This window comes from Peromyscus californicus, unplaced genomic scaffold (genome assembly GCF_007827085.1).
Source record: "Peromyscus californicus insignis strain IS unplaced genomic scaffold, ASM782708v3 Scaffold_15__1_contigs__length_86483966, whole genome shotgun sequence".
NCBI lineage: Eukaryota > Metazoa > Chordata > Mammalia > Rodentia > Cricetidae > Peromyscus > Peromyscus californicus.
In genome coordinates, this window is record NW_026294447.1 from 71,214,904 (window position 1) to 71,232,801 (window position 17,898).

Below are 17,898 nucleotides of genomic sequence, written 5' to 3' on the forward strand. Positions count from 1 at the left end.
GCCTGGTTGGTGTGTACTTGGGGCTTAGGCTGAATGTTTCTGCGGGTGCCTGGCGTGGCATGCCAAAGGCCTCTGGGTGTATTTCAGGAACAATAAAGAATAAATCAACAGAGGAGAAAAGGCCCTACAGCAGCTGCTCAGAGACTGGAGAAATGCAAGGAATGTGCCAGCATTTGGCAGAGGCCCTGCATCTTGACCAGGCCTGAGAAAGGGCCTGGTGCTGACACGGTGTTTGCATGATGGGCATCTCTCTGCACCTACCATGTGGCCATGCTGTGAACCCTGCTTTCCTGGCAGTTGGCTTGTGTGCTTCTGGGTCACTGGGAGGATTGGGGAACACATTCACTTCCACACCAAGCCTGGTAACCAGATGGGTCTTGGCTTTCTCTAGAGCTACAGGAAAACCTGGGGTGGGGGGAGGATGAAGGCTTAGGACCCCCGTACACCAGACCCCCAGCTTCACCCCCAAACTGGGAAGAGATGAGCCAAATAGTTGAGGACCTGGCAGGTCTGAAGGGGTGCTGTGGTGGTTTGAATAAGAATGTGCCCTCCCCCCCCCCCCGCCCAAGGTTCATCTATTTGAGTGTTTACTCACCAGGGAGTGGCACTATTTGAGAAGGATTAGGAGGTGTGGCCTTATTGGAGTAGGTGTGGCCTTTTAGAGGAAGTGTGTCACTGAGAATGTGGTCTTTGAGGTTTCAAAAGTCCAAGCCAGGCCCATTGTCTCTTTCTTCCTGCTGCCTGTGGGTCTGGATGCAGAACTCTCATTTACTTACTTCTTTACACCATGTCTGCCTGCGTGCTGCGTGCTGCATGCTCCCTGACATGCTGATAAGGGACTAAACCTCTGAATCTGTAAGCCAGGCCCAAGAAAATGCTTTCTCTTACCTTGGAGTTGCCTTGGACATGGTGTCTCTTCACAGCAACAGGACAGTGGCTAAGACAGGTACCAAATGTGAGGGCCCCCACTTGGCGGCCCTGACCGCAGCTCTACTCAGATAGTCGTCTGTATGTCCTTGGGACACGCGACCGTGGGTTCATGGTCACTTAAGTCTCTGGGTCTTGGTTTCATCAGTCATGAAACAGGTTTCTGCTGTGATCTTGGAGTGTATGGTTACCCGTCTCCCTCTCCCTTACTGAGCGTGTGCCTTGAACAGCTTCCATTTAAGAATTTAAGTCCTCGGAAGAAGCCATAGAACCCCATGCAGAGACGTGATTGCCTGCGGCTGGATCTCATGCTCAGTGTCCTGAAGGGCCACAGGGCCTCAAAGGAACTCAGACGTGGAACTGAGTGGAGTTAGACTTCAGGGTGTCAGGCAGGGGAAGGGCTAAGAACTTGAGCCTTATGGGTATTTGGGGTATGTGATGGCCTGGGGAGAGCAGGCTTTATTCTGAAGCCGCGTAGGGATGTCGTGCTGGAGAGTATGGGAAGCATGCGGCTTCTGTGAGGAAAAGACACATCTTCCATAGCATCCGCAGGCGTGGGGATCACTGTAGCCTCTACAGAGCTCCTCACCCACCGGGCCTTTCCCAGCCGGCCATACTTCTGGGAACATCAGCGTGGTTTTCACAGTCCTCAGGGAGGCTTGGTGTTTCTGTCATCCTTTTCAAAACAGCTCTGTGTGGCATCCAAACAAGAGGCCAAGCCCGAGACTCGGGGAGAAAGTTTGCAGAAAGAGTTACTGAGGCAGGCAGTCCTGGCTGGCTCCAGTCCTAGACTTGTAAGCTCTGTGCTCTCCTGACCTTTGACCCCTTGGAACGTTTCGGGTTTGTTGGTGGAAAGAGAGGAGGACATTTGCTTTGCTGAGGATTAAGTAGGAGTTCTTAGTACCGTGCTTGCATGGCGGCTCCCTGAAGCGACCCTAAAGAAAGGGATGGATGTAGCTGTGTTTGTGTAGAGGTGCGATTAACCTTAGCTCCAGGTTTCCTCAGTGTCCTGCCAAGAGCTGGGCCTTTCTCACACGGAGGCATGAAGTATTGTTTTTTTAAGTTCTTAGCACTGGAGCCCTGCTGTACTCCTGGCTGTACGTCCTAAAACAAATCTCTTGCTTTCTCTGGATGACTGTGCCGAATGTGGAGTTAGGTTGGGTGAACACGGACATCCCTTGATAATTGGAATCTGTTCAGCTTTCCCAGCTGAGCTCTGCTTTGCCAGTTGACGCTGGAGAGAGGCCCAAGCCATCTTGACATGATGGGAGGCCTGGCCTTTACCTGACTAGAGTCCAGCTGATCTGCAGCTTCCGGCCTACCTCTGGGGGCTCCTTTCTCCACACTGTCTGTGTACTCTCTGGGCTCTCCTGACTTTCAGGAGCTTCTCATCAGCACCCCCCATCAGGGGCCTATTTCTAGAAGATTTGGATCATTTCTTGAGTGTGATACACCACACCCTGGTTGAAAATGCTCCCCAGGAAGAGCAGCATCCTTGGGGTGGAGCGGGAAGAGAGGCAGAGGCCACACTGGCTTGGTAGGATTCTCAAAAGTACTGTTCATTCCTTCTGGGAACTCCAGGTGTGGGATGGTGGGAAGAGGGGGACCTCGGAGGCAGACGGCATTTAGAACTTCTGCCGCGCTGACAGCAGCAGGCTCTGAGTTCCCCTCCATTGAGAGGTCAGGATCCGTCCTATGATGGCTTGTAAGGATGGATTGCCAGGAATCAGGGTTTGCCAAGCGCCTGGCTCAGGTGTCCTGAAAATGTTAGCTCCTGTCTTTTGGGAAGGAAGTGCATTTAGGATTTTCTGTAGACTGGCAACAGAGCGGGAATCCTGGCCTGTGGCCCTTTCCCCGGGGAAAAGCAAAGCTCCAAGATGGCCTGTTGCATGCTAAGCCTGCTTCGTTCTGAAGCTATTCCTTTTTTTTTTTTTTAAAGACAGGGTCTCACTATGTATCTCTGGCTGGCCTAGAACCCACAGAAATCCCCCTGCCTCTATGTCCTGAGTACTGGGATTAAAAGTGTGTACCACCACACCTGGCTTTGTGCAAGCTGTTTTATTGGGGTCAGAATCAGCGTGTCTGGTGTGAGGAACTGGCAAGAAGTTACCTACGTGCTTGCAAATGTTCAGGATCTAACTAACCATGCATGGAGAACACGGGTCGAGGAGGGAGTGGCCTTCACAAGCCAGGAGAGTATGAGCCGGTCTTTGAACCTTTGTTTTCTGAAAATTTCTCAAATTTATTATTTGCTTTCATATTTTAGCTCATTTTGATCAAAGAACGTATTTTGTATAATTTCAGTCCTTTTACATTTATTAAGGCTTATTCGATTGAGCCAGGCTGTGGTGGCGCACGCCTTTAATCCCAGCACTCAGGAGGCAGAGGTGGGTGGATCTTTGTGAGTTTGAGGCCAGCCTGGTCTACAAAGAGAGTTGAAAGGATAGGCAGGGCTGTTACACAGAAACCCTGTCTTGCGCGCGCACACACACACACACACACACACACACACAGAGGACTTACTTGATTTAGGATCCGTGCTGGTGGCTGTGCTCGCTCAAGAGAGTATATGGTGTTGCTGGGCAGGTGTCGTATCGGCGACTTTTAGATAGAACTGGTTTGTCTCATTCAAGCTTTCTTTTTCCTGCTGATCTTCTGTTTAATTGTATTGTCCATTATTGAAAATAGAATATTGAGACCGGGTTTAGGGATTCACATCGTTACCCCAGCACTTGAGACGCTGAGCCAGGAGGATTACATCAAGTTCTAGACTAATTTGGGCTAGAGTAAAACCTTGTCTCAAAAAAAAAAAAAAAAGACTAGAATACTGAAGTCTTTGGTAAAGGTTGACTGTTTCCTTCTTCAGTTCTGACAGTGTCTGCTTCATGGTTTTTTTTCTTTGTTAGGTGCATACATGTTTAACTGTGATAGGTTCTTGACGGATCGTCATTGTTAGCATGACAGAATGTTTTGCTTTGTCCCTAATAATAATTTTTGTCTAAAGACCAATTTTGCACAAATATTGTACAGTCCTCCTACGTCTCCTTTGGACATTGTTTGCATGGTATATTTTTATTCTTTTGTCTTTTCTGTATTTATTTGGTGTGTATGTGTATTTTGTGAGTGTGTGGGTGTGTGCCAGATGTATGTTAAGGCCAGAGGTCAAGGTCAGATGTCTTCCTCAGTCAGTCCACCTTATTTTTTTTGCGAAAGTCTCTCACCGAACCCGGAGCTCACTGACCTGACTGGGCTGGATGGCCAGCAAGCCCCAGGGATCCTCTCTCTCCACTGGGGTTCCAGACCTGTGCTGCTGTGCTCAGTGTTTTATGTGGGTGCTGAGGATCTGAACTCAGGTCCTCAAGCTTACAGCAAACACTTTAGTGACTAAACCATCTTTCCGGCAATTCTTTTTTTCCTCTTCTTTTTCTTGAGGTGGGGTGGGGTTGACACAGAGTCTTACAATGGAGCCTGGGATGGCCTTGAACTGGCTATGCAGACCAGACTGGCCTTGAACTCATAGAAATGTACCTGCCTCTGCCTCCCAGAGTGCTACTGTCTCTTTTCATTTTTTATTTTCAACCTGTTTAAGTCTTTTCTGTTTTTTTTTCGAGACAGGGTTTCTCTGTGTTGTTTTGGAGCCTGTCCTGGATCTCGCTCTGTAGACCAGGCTGGCCTGGAACTCACAGAGATCCGCCTGCCTCTGCCTCCCGAGTGCTGGGGTTAAAGGCGTGCGCCACCACCGCCCGGCTAAGTCTTTTAATAGAAAGAGTACCTTGTAAACCACATATCATTGGGTCAACTTTAAGAAATTCTGCCAACTACTGCCTTTATTATTATTTTTGAACCATTGCTTTTAAATCGCAGCATTTAATACACTGTCATTTTAAATAGTTGTTGATAAGGTAGAATTTGTGCCTCATTTTTGCCATTTCATTTTTATGTCTTGTCTTATACTTTCCCCATTACGGCCTTCTTTTGTGTTAATTTTTTTTTTTTTTTTTTGTTTTTCGAGACAGGGTTTCTCTGTGTAGCTTTGTGCCTTTCCTGGAACTCACTTGGTAGCCCAGGCTGGCCTCGAACTCACAGAGATCCGCCTGGCTCTGCCTCCCGAGTGCTGGGATTAAAGGCGTGCGCCACCACCGCCCGGCAATTTTTTTTTTTTTAAAGTATTCTATTCCTGGCCTGTAAAATGGAAAAAAAAAAAAGTGAGAGTTAAATAAGATGATGCCCACACCTTAAGAGCTCCATAAACATGGGCGCCTAGTTGGACCTGGGGTTTACTAAGCAAAGTCCACCTGGGGTTCTTTGGGACCCTTGTTTCTTCTACACAGAACACCACTCTGGCAGTGATGGTCCCTAGGGAATGTCGCCATACCAGGCCCTGACTTGCCATCTCCTCCCTGGCTCCCGTGCTTGGCACAGTTTGGGCTCTGTGTGAAGAACTCCGTACGGACTTACCTCCTATTTTCTCTCTTCCTCTTTCAGACCCGGGATGGTCTGATTCAGGATACAGACGGGTGGCAGAGTGTAATGATGGGGGCAGCTGTATGGTTTGGAGTCAGCAGCCTGGTTCCTCACGTGTGAACTCAGGGACAAGCCACTTTTCGGGGCCATCCTCTCGTCGTGTCTCAGTCGGGTAATAGTGTCTATGTAAGCAAGCAGCGCTTGCATGCCTCGGGCACGTGGGCGGTGCTGGTGGTCCTGTCTCGTGGGGCCGATGCTTGTTACCTGAGTGTTTCTTTGGTTCCCGAGTCTCCCCGTGCCCTGGCTGTAGCCCGTAAGTTCCTCAAATGCAGGACCCAGTGAGTGGAGATGATCGGACCGGATAGTTAGTTCCCTGACTCCACGACTCCCTCCCTCCCTCTGCTTCTAACCCGTGGAGCGTTATGGAGCAGTGATGGGACAGAACGAAGTGTCAGTAGGGGTGACAATATGTGCTGGAAACAGTGTTAGCAGAGCTAACCGTTGTAGAGGCTGGACTTAAAGGCGAAGGGGCCACTTCAGCAGAGGCTCAGAGCAGGGAGTTCCCTGAGGGTCACCTGCCCTTGTGTTTATCTCTGGCCCTTCCTCTCCTCTGCGTTATAGTGGATACGTGTTTCTGCATCCTTCTCTGCCCACTTCACTGGCAGCCCCACGGGGTAACAACTCTGTCTCCTGTGTCTCCCTGGAGCCTGGCCTGCAGCCAGGGCCGTCAGATGCCTGTTGAATGGATGAAGGGGCCCAGGCCGACCTGCACAGCTGCAGCAGGGTGTGTGCCGTGGGGGAAGAGGCAGGGCGGGCGCTGTGAAGCAAGGCCCCTGTGACTGATCTCCTCTGCCTCTTGGCTCAGCGCCGAGGTTGGCACTGGGGCACTCCGGCAGCCTCCTGAGAGCCCTGCCCTGGACCTACTAGGTAGGGAGTCAGACCTTTCCGGAAGGGAAGAGCTAGATAGAGCAGACTCTGGTGGCGTGAGCAACCCAGGGCGTAGAGAGTGTTGTGGGGGGGACAGACGAGAGGCCTCACCCAAGGTTCGGCCACCTGTGCACATGTGCGTGGAGGCTAGAGGTCAGTGTTGGGTGGCTTCCTCATTCGTATCTCCACCCTACTTTGGAGTCAGATATCTTATTGAACTTGGAGCTTGGCAATTGACTAGACTAGACTGGCTAGTAAACCCCAGGAGTCCTCCTGTCTCCACCTCCCCGTACTGGGATTATGGCTGCCTGGTCATGCCCAGCTTCTGATGTGGGGGCAGCGGGTCCAAGTGGAGATTGTCGTACTTGAGTGGCAAGCACTTTTCTCAGCCACCTGCCCAGCGCTGTCATTTCTTATAGACTGTCACTCCCAGCGTCACTGGTCACCCTTTTCCTTCTGGTCCTTGAGTTCTTTGGGGGGGGGGAAGGGGGTCTCTAGACAAGGTGGTGACCCTTGTCTAGTCGGCAAGCAGCCAGTCAGCCCCGCAGCGGAGGCTATGCCGAGTCTGGATGCTTGGTCCTCTGCCCAGCAGCCCCACAGTATAGCCCTTCTCTCTGCATGAGCTTCCCCCCAATAAAAGGAAACTGGTTATCCTGGTCCCTGATGGAGAGCGGGCTGATGTTTGTGGGGTGATGGGAGAGGGGAGACAGGGTTGTTGCTTAGGCTGGAGCCCCCCCGGAGTGTCCTTATCAGGTCGAGGATTCCCCTCTCACACATAATCCTTTCAAAGAAACTCACTGTTGGCCTTTCGAGCTGTCAAAGCTCATAGTGTACTCAGCTTGAACCTTGGCCAAGTTTCTGAGCCCGGCCAGCTTCGTAACCGAGACCCTGGGGACTCCCTCCCCAGCCTGTCCACCTAGGTGTACGGCATCTCTGAGCTGAAGTCTGGGGAAAGGGTGGTCCAGGGACTCTGGGTGGGGAATGGGTCAGTCACAGGCCTCCTCCTGCTCTGCTCCCCCTGCTCCCGTTAGGCATCAAAGCCTCTTTTCTCATTGACTTGCAGCTCCTTGAGAGCAGAGCTTCTGTATCCAGTGGTCTGGAGAAACTGGGCTCTCTGGCCTGAGTGTGAACTCCTTTTTGCAGTGGAGTGGAGAGCAAATGACATTTTGATAGCTACTTGGTTACTTTGTGTCTGGAGGGAAGGTTTATCCAAGACCTCACAACTCTAACTGGCCCAAGATGGCATTTCCATAATACTTACCCAGCCTGGCTGTAGCCAGAGACCTCAGTTAATCTGAGAAAGGGCCGTTCAGAAAGTGAACCTGGACTAGGGGGCCAGCTAGGCCATGCTGGGCCCCTTGGCATGGATCTTTAATGTTTTAGACAGATCTGGTGTCTTGAGACCCAGCCCAGCCATGTCAGGGCATGAGGTAAACAGATTTAAAGGCCTGTGTTCCTGGCCATGGCCCAGGCAGGGGTGAAAAGCCTTAGGGGCAGGAGAGCTGGTACTTTTCCAGGTGACTTGCATGTAGTATGGGGCTGTGAATGATGGTCCAGGAGCAAATGACTCATGGGCCCGCCACTGGAGATGGACCTGTGTTCAGCTTTGTCGGAAAGGACATGGGCTCTGTGTGTGTTGTCAGGAGAGCTAAGATGAGCCCTTTATATCGCCTCAGCAGGCTGGGGAGCTCTGCTGTCTATCAGGGAAATAAACTGGCCTTAGGACGAGGCAGGACCCCCAGTCTGGATACCTGGCTGTGAGTGCTTTTGTTTGGCTAAGTTCTAAGGTGCAAATCTTGGGAGCAGTCGTGAACGAACATCCCACTAGGCAGTTCCAGATGGCGTGCCAAGGCACAAGGGTCTTTACCAGAGATGAGGAACCAGGCACCTAGGTGTGTGGTGGGATCAGGCAGGGTGATAAGCTCGCTGCGGTCCCTCTTCCAGCTTCGGGTCAGAGAGCTCTCCAGAGGGGGCAGGGGCTAAAGGATGAGAGGGTTGAGCTCACATGCAAGGGGTGGAAATGCCGAGACACAGTCTAGTCAGGGACCTCAAAGCTTAGTGGGAAGGTAGGTTGGTGAGGCCTGACCATATCCTTCATGCATGAAATGCTAGGAGGGACAGCGGCAGCAGCAGCCAGAGTCTGGGGACTTTTGGGCAGGGTCGGTAGTTCAGACTTTGCCCCAAGGCAGCCTCTTCAGCGCTCAGAGCTGTGACTTGCTTGGAGGTCAGGGTCTTGGAGAGTGCGCTGTTTGTGTTTTACTTCCTTTTGGGTGGGAGACCCCCAAGCTCCGAGTCCCCCTGCTTCCTTGAGCTGGGCTGGTAGGGCTTAGACCTGGGGGGGGGGGCGGGCAGGTTCCTGCCTTCATTTCAGAGTCCAGCGCCTGTGACCCTGGATCAAGCTGGGCACGTCCTCCCTGGTCTCCGTGACTCACAGCAGTCTCTTGTCTCAGATGAACAAATTGAATGGCCCAGGTAGCTGCTGAGCGGCGGCCCAGTCCTCTCTCAGTGGCCATAACTGGTCCTTCTCCCTCTGCACTGAAGGGCCCAATAGGTTCTCCTGGATGGGTGAGTCACAGTTGGGCATGCAGGTGGACTGCTGGGCCACTTGAAGAGTGGCCATCTCTTCAGAGTGTAGTGGCCATTGCACAGAGCACCCCAAGGACTTTCTAGACCGTGCTCATGTGTCTGTGAAACCCATATGTGGGTTCAGCACTGCTTTTTTTTTTTTTTTTGGTGCACCCTGCCTCCCTTTCTGTAGAGAGAAAGTGCTTTTCGCCATAGATCTTTCTGAGAGCCTCACTGGTCCCGGGCTACTGATAATGACTCTGGCTTTGTTTTCAGCCTGAGGAAACCTGAGGCTCTCTGGCCAGAGATTGGTTGCAGCAGAGAGGCTCCTAGAGGAAGGGACCGCAGAAGGGAGCGTGACAGTCAGTCACTTAGCCTGACAGAGTGGTTGCCGCGCCTGGGGCCCCATGGTGGCTGTGGGTTTCCTTCTGCTGGGTTCTTTCATCCGTCAGAGGCCCTGCAGCTGGTCCCAGGGGTGCCCTGCCAGCCGGGGTTCCTCCTCTTCTTGAACCTTGGGGGATTTGGCCCATTGGCTGGCAGCCTTTGGAGAAGGTGGTTTCCTTCTTCCTCCCTGTGAGGAAGGTCAGGCTGACCTACACCTGAGGCGCCACCGAGGAGAGTGAGGATGGGACAGGAAAAAACGAGAGGAAGTGGCTCCGGCCTGGTTGAGTTGCTGAGGGTGGGAGGTGCCAGGGTACTCCGAGAGCTGAAAGCCCCACAACAACAACCAAGGCGGAACCAGGACCCGAGGTGCCCGTGTGAGAACCTGGGCATAGGGTGGGCCAGGGTAGCGGGTACAGGGGTCGCGGCCCCTGCAGCTGGGCCTCCTACCTGCTGTCTCTGTGATGAGGCCCCTTCCCTGAGTCTCTTAAGATGGGGGGCGGGTGTCTCAGTTATGTTTGGGGAGAGTGGGAGAGGGTTAGCTGCCAAAGCTCGGAGAGGAGTAAGAGGAGACTGCCCGGAGCTAGTGAAGAGGCCGTCTGTGTCCGGCAAGCCTTTGCCCTGGGCCCCAGGAAGGGTGAGCGTATGGGGCCTGAGACCAGAGTGCTCTGTGTCTAGGACTCCATCTTGAGTCTGACATGCCTGGCTTCAAGTCCTGGTGACATAATCATGGGTGACCATAGGCAAATGACCTTTTTCCTGTCAGCCTTACTCAGCTTACCTCCAAAATGGGAGTTAAAATATCCGTGCGTGGTAACAGACATTTTTTAAAGATGCAAAGTACTTTGAACCCTCCTGGTGCAGGCAGGCCACGTTATTACTGTTCTGGCTGCTTAGAGTTTGGTTGCCTAGGTGGCCCTTCCCACTTCCCCACAGGTCCCCAGGCACCCTCTTCTTTTAAGCCTGCGTGTTTGTGGACCTCTGCTGGTAGGGCAGGAAGAGCACAGCTGTGGAGATCTCTGCAGCAAGAAGCTGATGGGGGTGATTCCGTCTTTCCCCAAACCAGCCCTCGCCTGATTTGCTCTGAGGAAGTCCCTGACTCTCCTGTTGTGGTATGCTGAATGATGGGTTCTCCCTGGTGTGTAGGGTAGGAAGCAGGACAGCTAGTCACACCTTCTGACTTACACACACACACACACACACACACACACACACACACACACACGCCACCCCCACCCCCCCAGACCCGTGGGCAAGAGCAACCAAACCCTGGAGCTCTCTCCACAGACTCCACCCTGCGTCCTCCAAACCCTGCACCAGGCCCTGAATAGCCACTCCCCTGCCTAGGCCCCCTCTGACAGGAACATGTCTGCACGTGCATCCATGCCTGCCTGCCACGTGGGCCTCCCCCTGTCCCAGGCCCCCAAAGCCCATGCTGTGGCTCCCACAAATGAATGTGAGCATCCCAGAGCTTGCAGCCCCCTAGACGAGGCACGTGGCCTGCTGGGCTTCCCTCTGTCCTGTCTCCCCGCTCACGTGTTCTTTCTTCCTCGGTCTTGCTGCTGCTGCTGCAGACACGCGAGCATTTCTAGTTGGCCAGTTTTGCCGGACCTGGGTCTCCCTCAGAGGGGTGGAACTCTTCAGCGCCCCCCCCCCCCAACTTCACGGAGGCCCCAGGGGGATTTTCCCTCTCTGGCTGGCTTTTGGTTCGATGTTGTGAATCGGGTCTGGCTGCCCAAGGAAGGCGGTTTAAAAAGCAAGAGAAAGAGGTGTTCGAAAAGCTTGTTACTCTGGCCCTCAGCTCTGAGCTCTGGTCCGAATTCTCCCCTTCCTGCTGGGGTCCCTCTTTCCCTGCAATTTATATGCAAATGAGAACAAAAGACGTGCCCAGGCTAGGGGCTCGCACTGGCTTCGGGGCCCAGGGGCCCAGGAGCCGGGGAAGGAAATGGAGGAGGAAGTTACTCCCCTTCTGGGTGCTGGGTGAAAGTGAAAGAGCCCCCCCCCCTCCCGCCAGTGAGTCAGGCGGCCGAGCTGCTGGCAGGCCAGTCCCGGAGCCAGGGCTCAGGCTGTTGCGGAAGCGTGCAGAGCCGAGATAGCACCGTGTGTCTGGGAGGGGAACCGGCGCTAGGTGTGGGCAGGCCTTCTTGTGGGCAGGCCTTGTGACGCCGGGTCTGTTCCTTGCTGGTTTTCTGGGAACTGCCCCCCCTGCTAACACAATGTCTATTGCATCCAGAGCTTACCGAAGATCTGCAGATTCGTTTTTTGCCCGCCTCTCGCCTTCCTACCTTAGAGACCCAAGGCCTCTTGGGTCTTGGGGAAGACCCAAGATCTTGGGGAAGAGGTGGGCTGTTACACTTCCTACTCCTACCAACTTCCCAGGGAGAAACAAACAAACACTAGAGAAACAAGACTTTTATCTGGAGAAGGAACAAAAATTTAATGATAGAGCAAGCAGCCATGTGTGTTGTAAAATACAGGCCCGGATTCTGTTCTGTAGCAATGTCCATGTTAACAGTTGGTGTAAACATCGAGTTAGAGGGGGTTGGGGAGTCTGGTCTGGCTGACCGTGTACCGCGTGTGCTTAATTAACATATATGAAGCCCCCATCCCAGCAACCCCGTCCCCAAAATTATGGTAAAGCAGAAAAAACCGAGCACTTCACATCACGGCAAGTCTTGGGGGCCTAAGTTCTAGACCTCTGCATGCTTCCTATTTGAGTTAGCGGCTGCTCTAACCAGCCCCTCTTCAGCAGCGGAGGGGAAGGGGGTGGCAGAGCGGGCAGCAGCTGCTGACCAGCTACTAGACTAAATTGGGCCCCTGTCCAGCCCAGGGTTGCAAAACAGGTTCTGTGCTAGTTTGAGAAAGAGTCTGGCAGCCAGAGCCCCACCCAGCAGCTCTTCCCAGGGGTGGGGCCTCACCTACATGCCTCAGCATAAAAGGCTGCAAGCCTAGCTCTCTGGGCCTTTGCAAGAGCCTGGTGTAGCTACAAAGGATGGGTGGCCATACTGGGAATAGTCCCTGTCCCCTGACTTCCTTTGTCCTCAAGTGGAGTGTTGGAGGTGGCCGTGGCCTGAGGAAGATTCTTCTGGGTCAGGGGCTTTTGTGTAAGCAGAGGTGTGAGGAGGACCAGACCGGAGCTGCCCAGTACCGGAACCTAGTTTAATGGGACAAGGTTCTTCGTTTGGCCTTTGTTTTCCCATTTCTCAGTTTGCCTTGGGGCTTAGGCTACACGTCAGCTCCACTTGGTCCCTCAGCGTGTGTCTTTAGAGGGCACAAATTAACACACTCAAACGCAGCGGACTTGGAGTCTAGCCAGATGGTGGTGGGCAAGAGGAGAGGGGCAGTATGCCTGGGGAGACTGATCCTGGTGCCTCCCCTGGCAGGTGTCCCTGTGTACAGTGCTCTTCTGGGACCTGAGGCCGGGGTTGGGGTGGGGAGGACGGAACGGGATACTGGGGCTGATAATCCAGGGATCCTGTGGCTGATGGCTGTCCCCCGCTCTTCTCCTCTGCAGGCTCCAGGATCCGGGGCAGCAGCATGACTGGAACGTGTAGCTGAGCTCAAGAGCCTCTCCAGAAGAGGAAGGACCGGCGGACATTTCTTGGCTCCTGCGTTTTCCTCTGCCCTTCTTCTGCCCCCACTGGCTCCGGGACTGGGACTTAGGCCAGGCTTCCAGCAGGACCTTCTCCCGAGGGATGGGCAGTTGCTGAAGGACGTCTCATTGCCAGGGCTCAGCTGGCCACACCATGAACCTCCAAGCCCAGCCCAAGGCTCAGAATAAACGCAAGCGTTGCCTTTTTGGGGACCAGGAGCCAGCTTCCAAGGAACAGCCACCACCCCTGAAGGCTCCATCACAGTCCCTCAGAGCGAAGGAGGAACAGTACGAGGCCCACGAAGGTCCAGCCGGGGTTGCCTCCACCACCCAGCCTGTGGAGCTGCCTCCTACCAACAACCTGGCTCTGCTGAACTCCGTGGTGTACGGGTCTGAGCGGACCACTGCGGCCATGTTGTCCCAGCAAGCCCAAGTAAGCTCAGTCAAGTGGCCCAACTCTGTGATGGCTCCGGGGCGGGGCCTGGAGCGAGGAGGAGGAGGAGGAGGAGGAGCTGGAGGCATTAGTGACAGTGGCTGGCAGCAGCAACCTGGCCAGCCTCCACCCCACTCATGGAACCACCTGTCCCTCTACAGTGGACCCAAAGGGAGCCCTCATCCAGGTGTGGGGGTCTCTCCCTACTATAACCACCCTGAGGCGCTGAAGGGGAACAAGCCTGGAGTTCCACAGCTGGATCACTATGGAAACGCAGTGCAGCCCATGGTGCCACAGAAGGTGCAGCTGGAGGTGGGGAGGCCCCAAGCACCCTTGAACTCTTTCCACGCAGCCAAGAAACCCCCCAACCAGACACTGCCCTTGCAACCCTTCCAGCTGGCCTTCGGCCACCAGATGAACCGGCAGGTCTTCCGGCAGGGTCCACAGCAGCCTAACGCCAGCACCTCCTTCCAGCCTCAGAAGCAGCCGCAGCCACAGCAGCAGCAGCCGCCGCCAGCGGCCCTGCCCCAGATGCAGCTGTTTGAGAGCTTCTACCCCATGCATCAGCCGCCTTCACAGCAGCCCCAGGACTTTGGCCTGGCACCGGGTGGGCCCCTGGGACAGACCCACCTTGCACATCACAGCATGGCCCCCTACCCTTTCCCTCACAACCCAGATTTGAACCCAGAACTGCGCAAGGCCCTCCTGCAGGACTCTGCCCCACAGTCTGTGCTACCTCAGCCCCAGATGGCCTTCCCACGTCGCTCCCGCCGTCTCTCCAAGGAGGGGATTCTGCCTTCCAACTCCCTCGATGGAGCTGGCGCCCAACCTGGGCAGGAGCCCACAGGCAATCTGTTCCTTCATCACTGGCCTCTGCAGCAGCCACCACCGCCGGGCTCCCTGGGGCAGCCCCATCCTGAAGACCTGAGATTCCCATTGGAACTAAGGGAGTCACAGCTGCTGGCTGACGGGGAGAGACTGGCACCCAACGGTCGGGAGCGGGAGGCTCCCCCCATGGGTAATGAGGAGGTCATGAGGGCAGGGGCCCTAGGGGACTGTGGACAGATGATACGAGGTGGGGTGATCCAGAGCACAAGACGGAGGCGCAGGGCGTCGCAGGAGGCTAATTTGCTGACGCTGGCCCAGAAGGCGGTGGAGCTGGCCTCTCTGCAGGTGAGAATGCGGGGCTGCATCTGGCATCGGGCAGGGTCTGGGGTGGAGTGGGAAATAAATGTTGTCAGGCTTATAGGGCAGTTTTTTTTCAGTTATTTGAAGGAAATGAAAGTTCTTCATTCAGAAAACCCCTCCCGGAGGCACCCATACCTACAGGGATGCCGCGGTTTCTACACACGGAGGGTGGTGGGTAGGAAAGTCCTTGTTGGCTTCTTCATGTGGAACTTGAGGATTGGGAGTAGGGGTTGCTGAGAGCCAGTATTCTGAGATGCAAGAGTGTGCTGGCGGTTACAGAGACGGTGCATGTCAGAAAATCATTTAACTGATTTGTTTGGTTGGCTCTGAATCACACTGCCATCAAGTTCATTTTTCAAAGGCGGAAAGGTGAGGAAAACCAAACAGAATTTGAGCACTCGTGTTACCTTGGGGTTTCAATTTTATTTTATACTTGCTCAAAACTAACTTCTCATCAAACCCAGCATCAAGGGTAGGCCGCCTGCCCCAGGTTTCTGTAAAGAAGCTGAGTCAGCTGGGAGTTCGCAGGACCGTGTAGTCGGGACAGACGACATTTGATCAGCATCTACTCTGCCCTTCCTTAGAAGCTGCAGCCTCTGTTGCCTTTAGGTCCAGACGGATAGACAGGAGGCGACAGAATTTTGGGGTCTTCACTCCAGTCAGATACCCAGGAGGAAATAGCTGCAAAGACTTCCCTTCATCGTGCCACAGCAAGATCCTTTGTTACGAGTCACACCCTGTACGCCAGATGCTAAACATCTGAAGCTGTTTGTGGACTGAAGTGTCCACTTGGCATCACCTGCTTCAGGCCAGGGTGGCACAACCAGGCAGAAGGATGGAGAAGAGCTGAAGTGTATAGGGAGAGGGGTGGTCCGGGGAAGGCCGGGTTGTCAAAGACCAGGGAGTGGGTGCTTGAGTTGCTCGGTTGAATGGGCCTGGGAGTCCTAGACCAGCCACTGGGGACTCATCTTCTGAACCTCACTGCCTCCCCCAATCTCCCTCTTCTCCAGGATGCCAACGGCTCTGAGGAGAAGCGGAAAAGTGTGCTGGCCTCAACGGCCAAGTGCGGGGTGGAGTTTTCTGAGCCTGCCTTAGCTGCTAAGCGAGCTCGAGAGGAGAGTGGGATGGTGCCCCTCATCATCCCCGTGTCTGTCCCTGTGCGGACGGTGGTGGGTCCAGCGGAGGTGGCCCAAGTGGGAAGTGTCGAGGAGGACGGCAAGGGTCTTGAACACTACCCCACTGAGCACAAGCCCTCGGTCATCGTCACCCGCAGGCGGTCCACGAGAGTCCCTGGGACGGATGCTCCAGCTCAGGTATGAGGCTGTTCGCCAAAACCCTCCAGTGCTGGAGCTGCTAGCTGCAGAGACTCCAAGGGAAGCCGTAGATGCTTCAGGGAACTTAAGGAGATACTATTTTCTTTATCTTATGTCTGTTTACCACATGCATGCGATGCCCTTGGAGTTCAGAAGACAGCGTCAGATCCCCCGGAACTGTAGTTACGGACAGCCGGAGCCACCATGTGGGTCCTGGGAATGGAACCCTGGTCCTCTGGAAGTGCTCCTAACCACGAATCCATCTTTCCACTTGTCGGGGGGATACTGTTTTTATTTTCCAAATCAAACTTGTGCTAAGGTACATAGAGGGTATGAGACAGTTTCATACTTGAAATTGTGCTCATTGGGGAGAATCGGGAAATTTTGATGGCCCCCTCGTGAAGGCCCTGAGCTAGCTACTGAGGTGTAGAACTGGGGTGTAGAAGGTGTGCATGTTCTGTTCTGTTCTGAGCTGAGCACCTTGGAATCTCCCACGAAGACTGCGCTTGCATTTTTTCTTTTGCTCCTGCCATTGGTTTTGTAGGTTTTGCTGGGATGTTCTGGGTGTGTGCACGTTTAGACCTGGATGAGGGTGTGGGAAGGTTCCTTTTCATCTTCGGCATCTTTCGGTGTTTGGCATTCCTTTGATGAGTGTTGGCAGAGCGTATCTTTACCCTTCCGCTTCATCTTCTCCGTATCCTTCAGGAATATTTTCAAGTAGTATACAATTGTGGTTTGCCGTTTTCTAGCCTCACGACCTTTGTCTTTTAATAAGAACATCAGTACAGTTTTCACCTTTCTATTTATTAGTAAAAATGATGTGCATGGTCTGCAATATGACCTTCTGTGTGTGTGTATGTATGTATGTAGTCAATATAATGTGTGTGTGTGTATGTGTAGTCAATGTGATGTTATATATGTGTGTGTGTGTGTGTGTGTGTGTGTGTGTGTGTGTGTGTGTGTGTGTAGTAGTAGTAGTAGAATTAGTAGACCTGCTAAACCAAGCTAATTAGCCTAGTCATTACCTCACATCCTTACTATTTTGTGGTAAGAACATTTAAGATCTGGTCTCTTAGCAATATTTCTAAGAGAAATAAATGAATACAGTTAGTAATGAAAGCCATCATGTTGTACAATCGGCCTCCTGGATTCAGACCTCCCGTTTTTACTGAATTATGTTTCTTTGATCATCTTCCGGTCCTCACTCCAGCTCCAGCCCTTGGCAGCAGCCACTCTCCTGTCTGCACGGAGTTCTGCTTTCCTAGACTCCACTGATAAGAGTCTCTACTTAATGTGATTACTGATATACCCAGGTTGAACTCTGTCACCTGCTGTTACCTCTCTGCTTACGTCATCTGTCTCTGCTATGATCCCCCCACTCTCCCCCGACTCCCCTTTAAGCTGACTGGGGTTGTCATTCCCATCTCCCTTTTGTTAACAACATATTAGTTATAGACTTAATTATTTCTCTTTTAATGGTTACTTTAGTAGGCTTCTTACCTGGATTTCTGCAGCGGGACAGAGCAAGGTTGGGACTGTGCAATACAAGCTAGTTCAGGAGCTCCGTGTACCAGCCCCCAGCACAAAGCTACTCCTAAGATCTCTGCTGCTGCTTTTCTTTATTTAATTTTTTACTTATTTTTATGTGAATGGATGTTTTGTCTGCATGCATGTCCACGTATGGGCCTGGTACCTATGGAAGCCAGAAGAGGTGTCACGCCCCTTGGGACTGGAGTTCCAGTAAATTGGAAGGCACCCTGTGGGGGTTGGGAATTGAATCTGGGTCCTCTGGAAGAGTAATCAGTTCTCTTAACTGCTGAGCCATCTCTCCAGACCCCTAATCCTGGTTTTATTTTTCTATTATCTTAGCACTAGATGTCTTGGAAATGGGTAAACAGCCCAGCACTTGTGTGTTAATGTGTGCATATGTGTACAGACGGGCATGCTTGTGTATGTGCACCTATGATGGCCAGAGGGATGTCTCAATTACTTTTCACCTTAGCTTTTGAGATGGGGTCTCTTACTGAACCTGGAGCTTGATGCTTCAGCTGGACTGGCTGGCTAGCAGGCCCCAGGGACCCCCTGGTCTCCACCTTCTGACCCTTAGG

The 17,898-nt window shown here is 53.2% G+C and overlaps 1 protein-coding gene across 3 annotated transcripts in view; it reads left to right on the forward strand.

Annotated features, from left to right (window-relative positions):
• Window positions 1–17,898, forward strand: part of Mideas (mitotic deacetylase associated SANT domain protein) — a 69,865-nt gene that overhangs the window by 34,084 nt on the left and 17,883 nt on the right. For all 3 annotated transcript variants that reach the window (XM_052739327.1, XM_052739326.1, XM_052739328.1), the window contains exons 2-3: window positions 12,779–14,462; window positions 15,488–15,790. In XM_052739327.1, the coding sequence (XP_052595287.1) occupies window positions 13,011–14,462; window positions 15,488–15,790 (1,755 nt within the window). In that variant the 5' untranslated portion in view covers window positions 12,779–13,010. The remainder of the gene's footprint in view (window positions 1–12,778; window positions 14,463–15,487; window positions 15,791–17,898) is intronic.